The sequence below is a fragment of the Phaethon aethereus genome (assembly GCF_964289735.1).
Source record: "Phaethon aethereus genome assembly, chromosome: 11".
Taxonomy (NCBI): domain Eukaryota; kingdom Metazoa; phylum Chordata; class Aves; order Phaethontiformes; family Phaethontidae; genus Phaethon; species Phaethon aethereus.
Window position 1 is genome coordinate 6,704,266 of NC_138587.1, and position 19,498 is coordinate 6,723,763.

At 40.0% G+C, this 19,498-nt stretch overlaps 1 protein-coding gene across 1 annotated transcript in view; it reads right to left on the minus strand.

The window, feature by feature from the left end:
• Window positions 1–1,151: 1,151 nt before the first annotated feature.
• The window catches only part of TAFA1 (TAFA chemokine like family member 1), a gene marked incomplete at its 3' end in the record, with an annotated part of 226,185 nt that continues 207,838 nt past the window's right edge, over window positions 1,152–19,498 (minus strand). The window contains exons 3-4 of the mRNA XM_082004575.1: window positions 3,382–3,506; window positions 1,152–1,181 (exon numbers count right to left, since the gene is read on the minus strand). Of these exons, the coding sequence (XP_081860701.1) occupies window positions 1,152–1,181; window positions 3,382–3,506 (155 nt within the window). The remainder of the gene's footprint in view (window positions 1,182–3,381; window positions 3,507–19,498) is intronic.

Consider the following 19,498-nt stretch of genomic DNA (forward strand, 5'->3'; position numbering starts at 1 on the left):
CTATACCAGCTACTGGGAAGAAAAGTAACTCTCTCCCAGCTGAAACCAGGCCCTTAAAAAGGGCATTTTGCAGTGCACTGTGCGCATGAGCCTGGGCAGAAAGCCCTGGGGAAGAGCACTGCGCTCCTCAAGGGCCCTGCCAAGTGATGCACAGAGTTGTGTGTAGACACCAATCCAATGTGAAGAGCTTGTGAGCGACTCCCTCGCTCAGATGGGAAGTGAAAAAACATGGGATGCATGAAGAGCCATGTTTTCATGTTTTTCAGCAGCTCTGCTTCTCACGGGTATTTATGTGCCTTTGTGGGCACCATCTCCCAGCATCCAGACCGAGACCATGTTCTTGCATTTCCCCTGGTGCCGGTTACTCCGCTGAAATGTAGTGATATGATCTCTGGCCAGGTCCTAGTACAGCTCCAAGAGCCCCACATTTTTAAGGAAAGCATTGAAACTTAAAAAAAGGGGGTTTAAAAAAAAAATAGGGAGTTTAAAAAGCGTTGAAACTGCTCCAAAAATTGAATTACAAAATTATTTCTTTCCAGTGTTTGTCACCTGCTCTGACCATCAATAGAAAACAGATCGATTTACAGAGGCTGTGAGCTTTATATCTTCGGCTTTAACAACTTAATTAGTGAGCTATGCTAACGGACTAAACACAGGAATAAATGCGTGAAAAGGAAGGAGTGGAGGATGTGCGTGCAAAGCCTTTACTGGATCTGTTGTCCACCTTCTTCTGACACTAATCAGTATTAATCACATCTGAGAACCAACCATGAAGTAATATACTACAATGTAAAATTACGCATGTTGTGTATACACATGTATATATTTACATATGTACACACATGCTTATATGTGATTTACTGTGAGCCTTGAAGAATATACTAATAGTATTTCAATCTTGCGAATCATAAATGTGAATGTTTTCCTTGGACAGCAGCTGCCTGACGTGAATGCATTTAGTGTAAGGACAAGCCTTCATTGAGACAGTTTACAGCCTATGGTGACTTGCTCCAGCTTTTTGGCTGAGCACCACACATATATCTGGGATGTTGACTGATTTGTCTTGTTTCTTCTGCTTTCTTAACTTCCTTAACTACATAAATTAGATACACATGGCCCAATCTTGCAGCCCGGACTGGGGTCAGTACAGATTATAGTGTAATCTCTTTCTCTGATGCCATCTGAAATGACAAAACAAAGAAAAAAAAAATGCCTGTTTCAGGATCTGATTGCTTCTATTATTTTATATTTATGTTGCTAGACTTGACGCAGCAGTAGGGACTTGAGCAAAGTTTCAGGGATTATGAAGTAGCATTTTTGCTTAGAAAATGCAACAGACATTTGGTAAGCACATCATGTCATGTTGCCTTTGTCAGTTGGGTTCTGTAATGATATTTTAAAGCAACACAGCAAAATTCTACTGGAAGCAGCACCATAAGGTACTCCCCTCACAAGCTAATTAAAACAACTCCTGTGGGTAAATGAAGAAGTATTTTTTCAGTTATGAGCACTCACTCTGTAAGTATTTAATTTAAATTAAATACAATAATGCATACTGAATAGATTGGACCACACATCTGCATATTAATGAATCTGCTAAATTTCTAGCAATCATTTCTAGATGCAGGCTATCGCCTAAAACTAGTTTATATGATGAAGGTTGGGGGAGTTAAGAGCAGGACAATTTCACAGAAAAAAGCAAATGCAATTCCTAAATTGTATAATTTGCAGACAAACTGCAGAAGTACTGAATTACTGTAATTTAACAAAAGTATAACATACTTCTTCATGTTGCTTATTACTTCTTTAATATAATTTTCTTCCATTTTAATTCCCCAAATCAGTGAGAAAAATGTTGCCTCACTGAAAAGGACATGTAGTAAGTTTGTTGGGTTTTTTTTTTTTAATTGCACTGCAAGGCAGATACATTAGGGCACAATCTTCCAGTGGTGTTTCAATGTGGAGAGATCAGTTGTGAGCACAGAGCGGTTTGCAGCAACAATGACACTGCAGGAAGAAATTGAGTCAAGGAATCACAGTTCCTTCCATGCTTTCTCCTTTGCTTTGGGAGATGTCAAAGAGATAATATGCCTCCTGTTTTCAGGGAAGGCACTTACTGCCTTCTGCAAAGAAAACCTCCTAAATTAGTGTGTATCCTAGTAATTTAATGTGGTGGTGAGATGAGCCATGCCGGAAGACACTGTTCAAGAAACTAGGGTTGCAATACAAATCATCCATCCTGGGGTAAACCATATAGAGGGAACAAAAAGAATTCAGATGGCATGAGGATCAGCTGGGGTAAAATCTCCTCCTTCAATAAAAGGCCTAGAAGACATGACAAATGACTAGACTTAGCACTGTAGACAAAGGAAGAAGTCAGGAAATCATGACACTAAGCTTCACCTTCCTGTGAATTAGTAGCTGGGTATGAGTTTGTAGAACTGCTTAATAAACAGGGAAAAATGTCTTGAAAATTTGCTTTTTTTTCATTTGGCAAGTTTCAAAAGTTATTTTTCACTTCACTGAAAAACAAAATTTATTCATTTATCAAAATATTTTGAGTTGACAACCATGTAATTTTCTTGGAAAAGAATTCAATGGTGGTCATTTTAATGAAATTTTAATTTAATTAAAATTGTTGAATACAGCTAGAGGTGGTAGTTTCAGGAAAATGGTTGTGATATAATTGAACAATGCAAACGAAAAGCTAGAATCTATTTTTGAAAAATGCTTCTTTCTTCCAAAGTAATCTAAGTGGGAGAAGTTTATCCAGCTCATTCACACTCTCTCTCTTTGCAGCCATATCTCTACATCCTCCGAGCAACGCATGGTGAAAGTTGTTGTCACTTGCTGGCCTGCATTACCTGAATCTTCAGCATCTCAAGAGTATGTCACTAACGGGTGCGTGGGGATAGAGCTGCTTCTGAACTAGGACCTGAAATGCAGATAACGAGCTGAGTCCTCAGCACCGTTTCATGCTACAAAGCACCTGTACAGCTGTTAATACAGATGTGGCCTGGAACAGCCAAGAAATGGATGTAGGATTCAGCAGTTCCCCTTGATACTTCCCTCTAGCGACCAGAAAGGGACTCAGTGATGTGCACTAGGTTTTGTTTCTGAGGTGACAATGTCTGTAAGAAAGTGACTTGGCGATTCAACAGCTCCAGTCTGCTGGTTATCAAGCCTGGACCCAGCTGACCAGCCCGAATCCATTTGAATTTTCACTAAATTATGGCCAGAAGTGTTGGATGGCTGGGAGCTATGCAGTGATCTTTAAGACTTTTACAGCAGACATGATGATGGAACAGATATGGGTGAGCAATCATGAGTGACTCCCTTTCCTATTAAGAATTCCTGGGTATAGACAGAAAGACGACTTACTCTGGTGGTCTTGATTTTATTGCCAGTCGCACACATCCATCCAGAATTATCAGGCAATGTCTTACATTCCTCTCCTTCTAGGCAGGGCTCCATCTCACACCACCATTTGCCAATCACTATTGAAGCTAAAAGAGAAAAGACAATGTTCACAACTATGTTATAATGAAAAATCTAATTAAATAGTATCTCAAGGGTCTAACACTGCATTGAAGAGGCAGAGTGTCCCTTCTAAACCCTTCAGCTGAAATTTAGTTGCAAGGATTTCACATTTAATTACCTGTTTTGCATCCTGTATTCTCTAAGACAGTGCACTGCTTGCCATAGCTTCCTTACACGCAAGAGTTAGTCTACTATCATGCTGTGACTGTGGGGAATGCTGTGATGGCAGCAATACTGCTTCAGGCCAAAGGACCAGCCACCCTAAAAGCCCATCTTTGTCAGTGGCCAATCTGATCTTTATGGACATTTATAAGAACAAGGCAAGTCGAAAGAGATTTTCCTCAGAATATTCTCCAGGTCTTCAGGACTTGTGGCTCAGTGTATTCTAGAATAAATGGTGTTTGCTTTGCTTTCAATACCTACAGCTGGCTTTTTCTTCTACAAATCTGTGCAGAAGTTTTTGAACCCACGTAGACTTTTAGCTTTCATAGTATCCCATGGCAGGGAGTGTCACAGCCAGAAACAGAAGGGAAGGTAATACTGAAGAGTAGCAGAAGTTCAGTTTGTTGAAACGTGATTCTGAATTTTATAGAAACCATATTATCTCTAGCAGTAACTTTAAATTTCCAAATATTTAGCATTGTAAATAATGGCAGTGTTTGGATCTTGTTTGACTTTAATTGGCACATATGTTTATAACCTTGAGTGTACCTTAATGAAGTTTCTTGCCTGGGAATTGGTATCTGTGTATAGCCTTAACTGTATCTTAATGGCATTTTTTGTCTGGGGATTTTGATAAAGTTTAGCTAACCTTGGGAACTGTGCCTCGTTGGTGCGTGAGTGGCTCTGTCTGTGGTTTGTTTTCCCTGGCAAGAATTAATTTCATGGTTGCACTCTGTCAAAGTGTGCACTCATGCAAATAGAGATGCTTAACCCATTCATATCAGCCCACATAGCTGCTTCAAGCCCATAAAATACCTTTGAAGCAGCAGACTACCTTGTATCACACCACTCAGCTCTGGAAAATGACCTGTTGTGCATGCATTGATTTAAGGACATTTCAGAGTTTATAACTGAAGTCTTGATTTATTTTTTATCTCGTCGTAATCTGTTTATGCTCACAAAATCCTAAGGAAACACCCAAAGTTGTATCTGCAGCTGCTACTAATGTCCATCACTTTAATTCACAGATACACGGATGAAGCTGTGAGTCCCTTTTTTTTTAATCTCTAACATATGACCAACTCACTGAAAAACAAATGCACCAAACCCACAGATACTCCTAGGCTAGAAAGTGTGCATCACTATTCCATTTCATCATGAAAGAGGAGGCTCTGCATGGCACAGAGAGCAAGAGACTGTAGGAGAGACTCAGCAAGGGACAAAAGAGGGACTCTGGCATTTTCAATAAGGCTTGAACTGCATTCCTCTTGTTGGGTCAGGAGAGGTGGGCACTAGGTGACCACAGCCTCAAAGTTATGCATCATCAGCATTATCTACACAGAATTATACCCATCACACTATCTTACCAGACCTGCTGTTAGCCCACCTAAGCAGCTGACTTTATTGCTCCAATCCTAATTTACTAGGAAAGGCTCCCCTTTCGATCTAGCTCTGAAAGGAAAACTACCTTTTCATAGGACTGTTCCAATTTAGCATTTTGTTTTCCAGTGCGGTCCATGAAAAATGAACCACTGCCAACACGGTCAACCCTCAGCCACTTTGAGCTCTTCTGGCAGCCTCACGTAATTCCCTCTTCTCCTTAATGCTCCACTGACTTTCTGATCCAGCTTCCTTTGCTGTAGACTAACAAACAGCACACACGGAGATGCAAGCATGCACGTGTATAATACTATAAATGTATGTTTACAAATGGACTTAGGTACACATGCTTACACCCAAACTAAGCCAAATACTATATTCTTTAGGTAGGAATGTACCAGAGAGAAATAATTTAGATGATTGTTTAAATGAACACAAAGGTATGTCATGTGCCCAGAAAGGAAGATGTTTTTTTACATAAAGCTGGTAGTAAATTCTGGGAAATAAAAATGGTAAATATAGGGTGATAAATCCTGTAAAGAAGGTAAAGTATTGGAAAGGTGAGATCTTTTTTTCCTCAGATAAACTGGACAAACCAGCCTCTGCCACGTGTTGATGTACATGGTTGATCTGAATGTCATATGGTCAAGGTATTTGATGGGCCATGCTGGATTGCACCCAAGGATAGCCCATTTTAGTGCAAAATAAACCTGAATGAGAAGCAATATTTCTGGGTTAGCTAATTAACTACAAGCTACTACAATTCGGGAGTCCAAGTTAGTATCTCTAAAAAGGCCTGTCCCAACAGGAATATGGTTTTCACCCAGTGAGTTTACTTGAAACATAGGGAGAAACACCTTGGGTTTGGAAGCTCCTTTTACCTGGAAGATGAGTTGAGCAAGTTGGAGTGAGTGAGCTAAGCTTAGAATAAAATAGAATAGAATAGTTCAGTTGGAAGGGTCCTACAATGATCATCTAGCTCTCTGTGTTGTCTTTCCTATTTCTTCTTACAGCTTATACCTCATTTTTATCATGTAATATATCATTTCTCCATATGTACAACACACAAAAAACCCTTTACACCTGCGCTTGCAAGGCAGTTTAATGATGCTATTCACACATCACTTCTAGAAGGTTATCATTAATGCTGCTAACAGTGGAGAAAAGAGATATCTCACTTTGCTATGCATGAAAAGGCACACAAGGGATGAATCTGCACTCTAATAATAGACTGTGCAGTGGGCAAACTGAAAAAACATATCCTGCTAAATACTGGCCTTCATAGCAATCATCAGAGCAGAGCATCCTCAGAATACGTGAGGAGAATCCTATGATATGGAATCAAAAGTGATGACCATAATTATTTACTAGTAGCAGTGCTGTAGTGTTAGATAACCATAGAGAAGCATCCTATGGTGCTAGGTACTAAAACCACAAAACTGAACATCCTGGCCAAGGGAGTTTACAATGTAAAACAGAGGTACGGGATGAATACAGATTGAGAGGGAGCATGTAGAAGCAATGCTGTTCATAGCAATTAAAATGATCTATCTACTTATTGATGCTGTTAAATACAGCACAAGTATTCAGATATTCACCTTGAAAAATTAATCAAATGCAAAGTCAGTGCTGAACCTTAATGTCAACTGATTCATGTAATAGTGTGCAGGTTTTAGTGTGTGTATATACACACACACACACATATATATATAACAAAAATTTGTGATCAAAGTGCAGTTACAATGCCCACCCAAGGGTCCACCAGTGAGTACCCTCACCTGTCCCTACCCAGTATAGCTGGGCTGGAGACAAGGAGACAAGGAGACAGGGTTCCTTTTATAAAGGGGGGAAGATAAGGCCATTTGCAGATGAAAAGCTCCTGTTAGTCTCTAATATATAAGTAAGTGGGCAAAATCCTTTGTCAGTCTGAAGCACTACATGCTTCATGTAGTAGCTTCATGTAGTAGCTTCATGAAGTAGCTTCATGTAGCCCGATGAAAATAATTTCCTTTGAGTCTTGTGCTTATAGGTTTTCTCTTCTATTAAGAGCCTTTTAATCTTTAGGACACCGTTGTCCTTCTTGAGCACTGCTGATCCTTTGAGGTTGACTTGATTTCAAAGTTTTACACCTCCAGCTCGGTTCAAAGAGGCAGGAAAAGGCTTTAAAATGAACCGCAGTTTGCTGTGTTTGGGATTAGATACACCTGTATGGGGAGGGGGGAAGCTTCCCTGGGGAATACAATCCAGCTTCTCTATGTTTCGGTTGTGTCGCTCTGAGATGTGCTGACGCGGTTGTGTGAGAGAGAGAATTGTTCAGGTTAAGATGCTTTCCCTCAGGGCAGTTTGTATTCAAGATCGCCGAGATCCTGAGGAACCCAAGCTTCTCGGTGACCCGAATGGCTAATTCTGGATGAGAATTACGGACCCCCGTTAGTCACCAGGCGTCACAGGCTGTGAGTGCTCACATCATGCTGAATTAGATGCCTGTAATGTTTTGGAGTGGTTCTCATTGTGTTCGTCTCCCTGTCTGAGGAATACACGCAGCATGGAGTTTTTTTCATGCAAGGCTGATTTGACTGAGACAGATACCCTCAGCCACGGGGAAAGAAAAAGGACATGATTTAAAAGAGGCTTGACTACTCTTGCTTTGTTTGTATTTTGTTATGGTTTTTTTTGTTCCCCAGCTCCTGCTAGTGGAAATAAGGAATCGCTTGTATCTGAGTTCTTTTCAAGAAAATGCCTCTTCTATAAGAATTTTAAACTCTAAGCATGTAACTAATGGAGCTGGGGAGAAAAGCAACTTTCTTCAAAAAATTATTGAGATTTTTTTCCCAGTCTGAGTCACACGGCATTTTTTTTAGCTTTGTTTGCAAACCAATAGAAAATTTTTTATCAAAATATTTAACTTTTGATGTATTTAGTCTGCATGAATTAACAGATGAAAAAGCATTTGGTTGAAATGGCATTTTCTAATCATGTGTAGCAAACAGAGAAAGAAACTACGGATAAGAAATCTGGTGATCAGACTGAATATAGGGAAAGAGCAAGAGAATAGCATACGCTTGTTAGTGTTTACACAATTCTATTGTATTTTAAAATGAATTTGTTCCCAAGCATAATGCCCAAAGCCTGAGGTGGCTGCACACAACTTCCAGCTTAGACTCAATTCAGTGTGCTTCAACCTCCAAAGTTCATGAGAACCTTTGTAGGTTGCATGGGCGCAGTGACCGCTTTCTGACTTGTTCTTGTGCATCATCTGGAGCACAAAGGTTTGATGCACGAAGAGAGCTGGCCGGGGATGACTTCCCCTTGAATTTCAGTAACAAATTATTCTATTACGGGATCACAGTACAAAGGCACTGAACACCTTCAAATATCTACACCTAAACTGAGATCAAATCAACATGGAAACACTAACGATTCATTCCATCATCTTCCTCTTGAATCAAGAACTATCTGGAAAAAAATACACAATCCATTTCATTAAAACTTCCTTACTTGTTGAAACTCCCCAACTTGTTGAGTTTCACATTTCTCAGCCTTCAAGTTCTTGCATTAAACTGAAGATACTCGGTTGTTCAAAGCGGTGACTAAGTGCCCTCTTAGGGGCGATTGATTAACAGGACACGGGCAGAGGGTTGTCTGGGAGAAAATGTGCACACACAGTCCAGAAGCTCTCAGGCACATGCTTGTGTTATGTTTGCTGCTCCAGTGTGTATAAAAAATGCAAAGTCTTTTTTTGCAGATAGAATTCTCCTTTAACTTTTCTGCTTTTGTATTTAGGAAATTGCTTTAACAATATGACGAACTATATACGACAATAAGTATAAAGACATTATATTTAACAATATAACAATATGACAATACTCACAGAGTTATCTATAACCTTAATTCATGTTTATGGAAGACTCTGAAATATGAAAACAGAGCAGAGTATCATCATGCATTTTTCAACAGTTTAGAGGGAACATGATATGTGTTAAAATGTTCCAAGATTGCTTCTACATTTGCCATTATAAAGCCACAGCACCTATCTCTTTTGCCTGTGATAAAGTGTACACATTTTGTTTATACAGAAATAGAATACAAAGGAATAGAGTATTAGATTGCGCTTCCTCCTGATCATAGGTATCATGTTACTCCAAGGAATAAGAAACAGAGTTCGTTTTTAAAACCAGTATGACACTCGTTGCAGGATGGGAAAGTTCTTACTGTAAGTATAAAACGTTCCATTTTAATCTAGTTTCCACCAGAGAAGATTGATATAAATAAAATTTAAATAGAGAACACATTTCACAGATGCCAGCAGTGAAAAAGACTTTGTCAGCTTAATGAAAAGATATCAATTTTCTCCACTTTATTCAATGAATTGTGAGTCATTTTCTAAATGGATTAGATTAAAGGAAAGTTCAAACTCCTCATGAGAGACTCTTGCACTAATGGAGACTTTTGGCAATGGCAATAGCACAGAGGTAGGTAAAATCTTTCAGGTCATTTTTTTTTTTTTAAAACCCATATAAACTAGAATAGGAGAATCTATAACCCTGTGCTCAGCTATTCCTTATAAAACAAAATCTCAGAGAATTGAATGAGACATGTAGTTTCTCTTACTTTATTGGGATGTCATGGGGTGCAGAATAAATTACAGGGGTGGGAACACACTTTCTAGGAGGATGAGAAAACCAGAGTGAAAGAACTTGTCATGTGAAGGGTTACGTATTTCATAAACAGGTTGAGATACCATTTACTCTGGGAGTTGTAAAGCAGTAGTCTGATAAGTTAAAGAATACAAACCCGAAACAAAAGATTTCAAGTTGAATAATACTGTCTAGAAGAAATACAGGATGCTTCCTACAGGGAGTCCATAAAACTATCTGCTTTAATTCAATCTTACTCAATTTTAGAAGCATCAATCTAATGCTCACGCAGTGTAATACTTCACAGACTTTGATAACAGACCTCTCATAACTCTGGGAAAACTGACATTTCTCCAGTTTAAAATACAAGCACAGTGCAATCAGTCTGGCAAGTGATGTTTCATATCTCCTAATTGCCTCAAATCCAGTCTTGTTGAGTTAATTTAATATTTTTTAATTGTAGTAAACATTAAAAATAGATCATAATATTAATTTTTTTCTTTTAGAACAGCCTGAACTTTGCAATATTCTCCAGGTTTTTGAACAATGTTTTATTAACTCACCAGCAGAAACTTTAGAAAGAATTGGAGGTTTTTATATTTTTTTCCCATCCAGAATTCTTGATTTTTCATAGCAATATATTCAGCAGCCAGAGTTGGATAATTTTAAGAGTGTAATACAAGTCTGAAGAACCCTGCGGGCTGCACTAAAATATACCCATAAAATATGAAAGGGCAGATTAGACACAAAGAATCCATGAACAATTTCCACTTAAGATCTGCATAAACCAGCAAAAAGGTTGCTAATTCAACAGCATGAGAAGACTCACTAGTGAAAAAACACTTACATTGCCATTTTCTAACAGTTGGCATACTGTTAGGTAAATTGGAATAAATGACATAAGCATGTTGTATGCTTCCCTCATAACAGTATGACTAATAGAGGTGGTGTTGGCTAAAGGCCTGAGAATCAGAAACTCCTGAGGTTTGTTTAATCCCAGCTCTGCTTCTGACTTTCTCTATTACTACAGGTAAATCACCTTTTTACTATACCAGTTTTCCATTTGTAATTTCTTTTACTTAAGAGGATGAGTTATTTTTGCCTTCTTTCCTTGCATGTTCCCCTCTCTCTTTACTGATCTGTTGAGCTTCAACACTGTATTGCAGAAATGTGGGAGTGACCTTTCTTCTGCATGTGTGCAACAACTAGAAGAACGGTGTCTTGGACTTAGACCGCATTTCCTAGGTACTACAATAATAAATAACAACATTAAAATTATATGGAGTCTGTCTGCTGCCAGGAGGTTTTTAAGCACATGCCTGGCTTTCAGCTGAATAGTGATGGTCTGTTAAAGAGCAGATTTCATCAAAATAGCATAGATCTTGCAAAAGGAATTTTTAGCCTTCAGTGCTGTTCAGCCTGGGAGAGTCGCACGCTGCAGCTTTGTCATTTTTCCATGTCCATTTCTTTGCACCTTTGGAAACAGTTGTTGCTTAGACATATGGCTGAGGGGCATCCATAACTGAGGGAGGACCATGATTTCTCATGGGTGGCACCTTCATGGTGAGTCAACGTGCATCTTCACTTTCATGAGTGCATTAAAAATGTGAGCACTCAAGTCTTCTGAGTACTTTTAAAGTGGGTACAGCTGTTCAGAGGTAAACAACTCTGTTTTGTTAGCTAGGTACACAGATAAGCATGTCCAGAGAAGGGCAACGGAGCTGGTAAGGGGTCTGGAGCACAAGTCTTATGAGGAGCGGCTGAGGCAACTGGGTTTGTTCAGTCTGGAGAAGAGGAGGCTGAGGGGAGACCTTATCGCTCTCTACAACTACCTGAAAGGGGGTTGTGGTGAGGTAGGTGTTGGTGTCTTCTCCCAAGCAACCAGCGATAGGACAAGAGGAAATGGCCTGAAGTTGCGCCAGGGGAGGTTTAGACTGGATAATAGGAAAAATTTCTTCACCAAGAGAGTGGTCAAGCATTGGAACAGGCTGCCCAAGGAGGTGGTGGATTCGCCATCACTGGAAGTGTTCGAAAAACATGCAGACGTGGTGCTTTGGGACATGGTTTAGTGGGCATGGTGGTGTTGGGTTGTTGGTTGGACTTGATGATCTCGAAGGTCCTTTCCAACCTTAATGACTCTGTGATTCTGTGATAAAAACAGCCAAATTTTAAGGAGAACTGTAGAATGTGCATAATTATCATCTCCTGAGTTGGGTAAATCTCAGAGATCTCAGCAGCACTAAGTACAGGCCAATGAAAAGCAATCAAAATTTTTCTTGGGCCCTACAGTTTGACTTGTGAGATCTTTTCAGTGTCTCAGATTTTAAGATAATAAAAAAATGAATCCACCAGAAGCTGTCAGGCTTGGAGGCCAATGGGTTGTAGCACTCCTTCCCAGAGATATCAGCAGGTCCCAGGTCCTGGAATTGTGCTTGGCAGCTGGCTCTCAACTCCTGTATAGTTCTCATTTGCTAATACTATACTCAAAAGGCATCGTTGGCTCTTTTAATTGTTCCACATTCCACTGAGTTCAGAGATGAACAATACTTGACATTTTCTCTCTGACAGTTAGGGATCATAGTTGATATTATAACTGACCCTTCATTGCATTATCTGTCTGGAAATTTGATTTCTAGGACGAAAGGCAGAGCAAACCTGGACAAAAGAGGTTTTTGCAGATATCTGTGGCAGAGAGAAAGGACATGAAATGATAAAATAAATCATGTATGATAAACTTGTCTCCCCAAAAGTGTGTAGTGTATTCTATGACCTTCCAGAGTGCTAGGACACAGCCTTAAATTTTTTTCTTAGAGATCCTTGAATTCATGCACAGCAGCATGCACCTAAGGCAAGTTGCTGAGCAGCCCGCTTTATTTATAGTTCTATGCGTGGGAGTTTATTGGTGTTTGACATAACCTCACTGCAAAGACAGTAGGTCATTTGAGAGCAACCTGCTGACACTAATGAGTGCTAATGAGACTAATGAAAACATGAAATGTTCATATGTAGGGAGCTGAAATGAATGCAGGTGACTGAGGGTCCCATCCCAACCTGTATGGGGAAAATCGATCTTTTGTAGGTCAGGGGGACCCATTACGGCTATTTATTACTAAAGTTCAGAGCTGAATCCATCCCTTGCTGCAGAGCAAAGCTGAGAGCAGGCTGATTGATCAAATATTTGTGCAGTGTAGCAGTGTTATTCACACCGTATTTGAACTGCTTCTAGATAGCCTAGTGAAAGCTTAATCTTATTGTTATATATTTAATGAGATGCCAATGAACTGTGCATAATTATACATTTTTTGAAAGACAATAGGAAGCTGCTGATAAATACTCACACACATTTCAGACCAGGGTGGAGGGCTGATGTGCCATCAAAGAAGAAAAACGTCTCCATGAAATGTTAATTTTTCACTAATAATAATTCATTAATAAAGTAAATGAGTGAGTTGAAATGCAGAGAGGTTTGTGGTTTGTTGAGGTTTATGGGTGGCCTTGCAATGCTGTTCCTCCGGTGGCTGCAGGGACCCTAGGTCAGATCTCTCTCTCTTTCATGAGCTGCTGTGGTCCTGATGCTGCTGTAGAGACGTTTGCTCACACAACCAGCATCGCTGAGAAACGACTGTGTTGAACCAGAAATATAATTGCTGTGACTGTCCCTCGTGACGGTGGAAGAGAGCACCCAAGAGGAACAGTTATTGCCTGTTTTCGCGTTAGAAACCAATGATCTGTGTTTAGGGTCTGATCCGACGGTTACTGAAGAAACAGGAAAAAAAATCCTCCTTAGTCTGTGCAGGCTTCAGACCAAATCCCATGTCTGTAAAAGTTGCTGTTTGCTCAAACGTGAATCCCCTGCGCTGCAGGAGGCGGCGCTGAGCGAGGTGGAAGGGAAAAGCTGCAAAATGGGCTCTGAAGGGTGAAAGTCTATTATGAAATTTTGACTGGATGAGGTGCCAGAAACATAGCTTAGCAGCAAAGCACTCTATGAAAGAACACCAAAAATAATTAAATTCTGTAACTGTAATGCGTTTATAAGGCATAACAAAGCATGCATAACATATTGGGTGGTTATCAGTTATGAAATTAAGATCTGGTGTGCTGCTTGGTATAAATTGTGTAGTATTTGTCTCTTGTTTCCAGTCCACAGAGAAGATTCCTGTAAACAAATAAATAAGGAAAATTCTTCCATTGAATATTTAAAAATTATGGGCTATGTGTTACATTACTTATTATATAATTATAGTGCTATGCATTATTGTCAATGAAAATCACCTTTTTTTTAGTTTTGTGTATGTTTTTGCAGGGGAGAATGATTGTTTTTTTAAAAATGCAAGCTATTACATTGTCACTGTTTTTTTTCTGTGAAAAATACTAAGGTGTCTGTGCTTTAAAGGCCCAAGGCTGAATTCCTAAGTTTAGAAAATGCTGAAAGATGTGGCTAGGGTTCCAGGTGTCTCTCAGTAATAGTGAGGGCTGTCAGGTGGGTACCTGATGTTGAAGAAAGTATGTGAGGGTGGCAGAAGTGGTAGAAGAAGTGAAAGCACACCGAACTCTGATTGTTGTGAGCAGCAAAAGGCTGATGTTTCTCCTAAAATCTGGATGTCAAGGAATTTCTGGAAAAGGAGACTGCTAAGAAGTGTGAAGTACAGAAGAGGATAATAATCAGAGCTGGAAAATTTCTGAATCAAAACACTCCATAATTTAGAGGTTGTTATAAGAATCTAATGTCCTAAAAAGTTCTGAATATCACCACTGGCCTGAGCTGGGTTGAGTGGTATTGGCAGATTCAGCAATACATTCAAGCGTGTGATTAAATACGGATTTCAGCCATCACTTTAGTGAGTCAAGTTTGAAATTTTCTAGGAGACCCTTGTCTGAGGTCTCATTCTTCTGGGCAGGCTGACCCCACCATGTGAAAATGGGGTTGGGGTGTGAGCAGCTGTTTGCTGGCATTGTCACGGTGGCAGGACATGGCTCTTGGAGGGACCTTCTTGTCCTCCTCAGTCTCACCAGTGCAAGCACCTGCTGGTGCGGTCATCCTTACGTCCAAAACACCCACCATCATCTGTATTTGTCCTGTCTAGTAGCAGTAAAGCTGCCAAACTTCTCCACGGCTGGTGATTAAAACACTTCTCAGGTAGCTGAACTTCATCTGTGCTTCACCTGATGCCTCATAACACATTCTTGGTATATTCTTTTTCCCCCGAAATGTTCTGCCTGTTGTGTCCTGGCAGCCTAATACAAATTGCACAAATGTATTATCCAATGGACACACATGCAGAAGAACCACAGCCTTCATTAGCCGCCTGTTGGCACGGGGCTGTTTGATTGTCAAAGTGATGTAGATCAAAGCCCTGACGAGTATAACCATGGATGACCCCAAGTGGTCTACCAAAGAAGGGGAGCAGCCCTTTGCTGTTGTCTGTACCCACCAGCTATTTTCAGACAGTAACAACTACAGAGATGCGTTTATGACAGACTGGTTTACAGCTGGTGGAGTGTTATTTAAACCCTGACCTACCAATAAACTCACACTGCAAACTAGGATCAGGTGCCCTGTGCTCTCGTCATAGGAATAATTCAATTGGAAATGATAACCTAAGGGAGGTTTTATTCTCCTAATGATGGTACTATGAACTTGCACATGGTGTGTCACCTTACGCACGGTGGTACCAAAAGGCAGAGCTTGCAAATTTCTGTAGGAGGTAGTTTAGTTAACTTGCAATTATCTCTGCTGTGAAGAGACGATATGGTCCAAATTCTCTTCCATGAATTGGGGATTGCTGTGGTGTAAATAATACACCTATAGAGCACTTACACCTCCACAGTCCAGCGCTCAAAATGTACCTCAGAAGGGCAGAGTTTAGAATCTGTGTGGAGAAAGCTGTTTTCAAAGGTTGTGTTAAATGAGCCAACTGTCACTCCACAAGTTAATTACTGATTTATTAAAAGTGTTGTATTCATTCAAATCTCTTTGTTCTGTGATGTAAGACAAGTCTAATTTTGTTTTAAAGATTAAAGGAACATTTGTTTTTTGTAAACAAATCCCTAGCTGCTATTACAAATTACATCATGCATAATCTTGACATGATAGATTTGGAGATATTTCAGTACAACAATGCCAGTGCAATTGGAACAAGAACTGCGAGACTGAACAAAAATTGATGAATTGAGCACACGATACTTTGTATCTCACATCATAGCTTAATTATTGCTCCAATATGCATGGAATAAGAGAAGTATCTCAATTATAAAAGCTTATCAGCAAGACTTAAAACCAGTGAAATTCATGAGTGGATATTAAACTGACCTTAACTGACATGCTTTTCTTTGAAATTATGTTTTCCTTCAGTGCTCATAATGCTTATTTACTCTGAAACATTTTACAGAGCTGAGAAGCCTGTTAATGGGCACTTGAAATTTCATGGCCGTGTTGGTATGGGCAGAGCTCATGTCTTTTCGCCTCCATTCAATTTAACTCCGAGTTGTATTATTTTAAAGGATGAAAATTTGCTACTATTTACAGTGGTGTTTTTCCTCTTTTTTACCTTGGAAGAGTCCCCGGATTGCACTTCTAGGTAAGTCTTTGCTACAAGTAATTTATATGATGACCTTACTCTGTTGTCCTTAGAGTGAATAATCCTGAATTTATACAAGGATCATTATTTCCTATGTTTGTAATACACAAGATGTGCTCTTGAAAAAATAACCAGATGGAAGGAGCTGAGTCTTAGGCTCCAGATACTCCAGGAATCTTGTGCACACTCTAGTCAGATGATTCTTAGCTATGAAGCCCTAAGCTCTATTCTCATCGCTACAAACAGGAGTTTAACATTTTATTTTTCACAAACATCTGTCCTTGTTCTACTTGATCTCATTAACGCTCATACAAAATGAATGTAAATGGAGCCTGAGCGTGCCCAGCGTAAGTTCTTTTACAAATCTGAGCATGAATTAGAGTAAAATGCTTTGCAGAATATGTTGAGCTCTGCCAGTTGCAAAATGTATGCAAGCAGAAGTCCTCCAAAGATGAATAGCTAAACCAAGATACTGAGAATTGTTATAGTTACTTCAACAAACTGAACAGGCAGTTGTTTTAGATGAACTTTTATAATACTCTTTGTCCATCCTTTTAAAGCACTTTAAAACAGCACAACGTTGAAATAGCTGGGTTTTCTTTCTAAACAGATATTATAAAAAACCTCCACAAATACTTTGAAGTTAAAAGTAAATCAAATAGGAAAGATAATTAGGTAGTGAATCCCCTAATTCTGGGCATTACGTTTCAGTCCTCAGGCTACTAAGATCTCCAATTTTCCACTTTAGCAGTGATCACCAATGGAAGATGAGAGGGATGGACAGGAGAAGCAGGAGGGTGGACAAGTGTTGGGAAAACTGTAAAGGCTCGATATGTGGAGCTAATCTGACTTGTCGTTCTTCGTAAATGTGAGTTCATCTTTACAAGTGCTTCAGTTTTATCAACCATCACAAGTTCACAGTCTGGGGCTTGACAGAGGAGAATTTCGTGGTCTATCCTGCATGACCGTGAACTGACTTTACCAAGTTCACAAGAAAACCACATGTCCAACTCAAGAGACTCCTTGAATACAGGATGGTTAAGAAAGAAGGACATTAGGAAGGGGATCATCACTGGACATCTCTTCCCATTTAAACAGCTTAATTATCCATTACCCATATTCTGTAGAAGCGCTTCTGTCCTGATTGGCACCTGCCATTTATAATGTGCAATGTCCTTGACAGCCAGACATGACCACGTGCACAGAGACTGAGGCTTGAAAGATGGGAATGTTTACAAAGTGAGTCTTCACCTTATTAACCAGCATTGCAAAACTAAGAACTCTGGAGCTGCAGCTTCCTCCCATCTGGAAAAGAATTTCAACAATTCATCCAGAGAAGTTTTTGCTATCCTGCTGTTGCCATTTTTTATTGAATTTTATTTTTTACCTGTCTTCTCATATAAGAAATCCCCTTGCACTGTTCAGGTTTATCTGCCATATGGTTGTAGGATTGATATTCCTTCCGCTACCACTTACAGTATCTGACTTCTCAATCAATTGATTTGTGGGAGAGATTTCTTGTTTCACTTGCTCCAGGCTTCTCCTCAATACCTATATTTCCCCTTCTGCTCATTAACTTAGTCTCCACACCTGGGATCCCAAAGTCAAGGCTGGAAACTGATAACTCCTCCCATAAGACATTGAGCATGGGTAATTAAACAGTCACATACTTGACTGCGTGTCACATTTAGCACAACCACTCTAAGACGGAAACATTGTTCTTTCCCTTTAAACATTAGATGCTGTTTTTATTTTTTTGATGCTACCTAGAGACAATGCTCTTACCCCGGACCTTGTGATGACAGGCAGCAGAAATGTCTTTGTTACAGAAAGCAGTCTTCAGGGTTTTGTAATTTAACTTTCAATGAAGGCAGAATATGATAATTTATTATGAGTGCCTTTTGCATGGGCTTCCTCAAATATTTATAAACTAATTTAAATAATTAATACAGGAGTTTTAATAAACTGTTTATATTCACAAAAAGAATGTAATTTGCAGGATGGACTGTTCAGGTGCTAGGAAACGTGGATGGACCACATGCATTAAAAATAATGGCTTGCATCTAAAGTTTATATGACCATTTTACAAGTTGTTTAAGGTTGCTTTCTTGGGCTGAAAAAATGCTTCTATTGAGCTGGTTAAGCTATGCACTGCAGAGAGTATTTTAGGAAGGAAAAAAGAACGACCTCCTATTATCTTGGGGATTGTTAAAATCAAGGTTTATCCAAAGAAACAAAATACATCGCATTAATTAAGCATGTCAATACTAGTCTTTTTTTCTTTCTTTCTTCTTTTTTTTTTCTTTTGAGCAATTGTGACTGCACACTATTCTCAGGAAAGCAAAACCAGTTTTTCATTCTCTGGGACAAGTTAGCATTTATCACTACAGCAGGTCATTATTTAATCAAGCACAAGCAATCTAAACCAGCCTGTGACCATCCTAATGTGGTTAATAACAATAAAATCCTATTAACAAAAGCAATTACTTCACAGGGATCCAGCCAGCTCGGGCTTTCCCCTGCTGCCCGGGCAGCAGCGCTTTCCTCCCTCTGCCTCGGAAGCCAAGCTGAGCACGCGGCTCTCCTGGGACACTCGCAAGGATGTCAGATTCGGGTTACTACGGGTCGAAGGGGAGCAGCTCGCTCTATCCCAGTTTTCCCCCGTATGCCCCATTCCCTCAGGCCGTGGCGTGTTTGGCTTGTGCTGTGGCCAAGAGCTCACCTCGCCGAGCTGAGCACGTGCCCCGGCATGGCAGGGCTGTCCGGGCTGCCGGGCAAAACTTCCCTGCTCGTGCTGGGCAGGCGCTGTCTCGTCCTCAGAAACCAGCCTGGACCGATGCTACATCCTTACAGCACTGAAAAACTATCGTCTCCTGCCATCCTCTAGTTAATAAGTAATTACCATGGCTGGCTCAAGGCGCGTCTCTCAATACCTGTGTTGGAAAGGTTGCCTTTTGCCCCGGTATCATTTACCCTCTTCAAGGCGAACTTCAAATTTTCCATGAACCACCTAAGTGCAAACAGGGGCACGCAGCTCTCTCCGAAACAGAAGCTATTGCAGGTCCATGAGCTCCTGCATAAGTACTGAGTCTCCTTCATTCTGGGTGCCCTCCCTTTGAGACACCAACTGCTTCCACTGCTCCACGCAGCGTGAACTCAAAGACATATCATGAAGTCAAACCTTTCACACAGAAATAACAG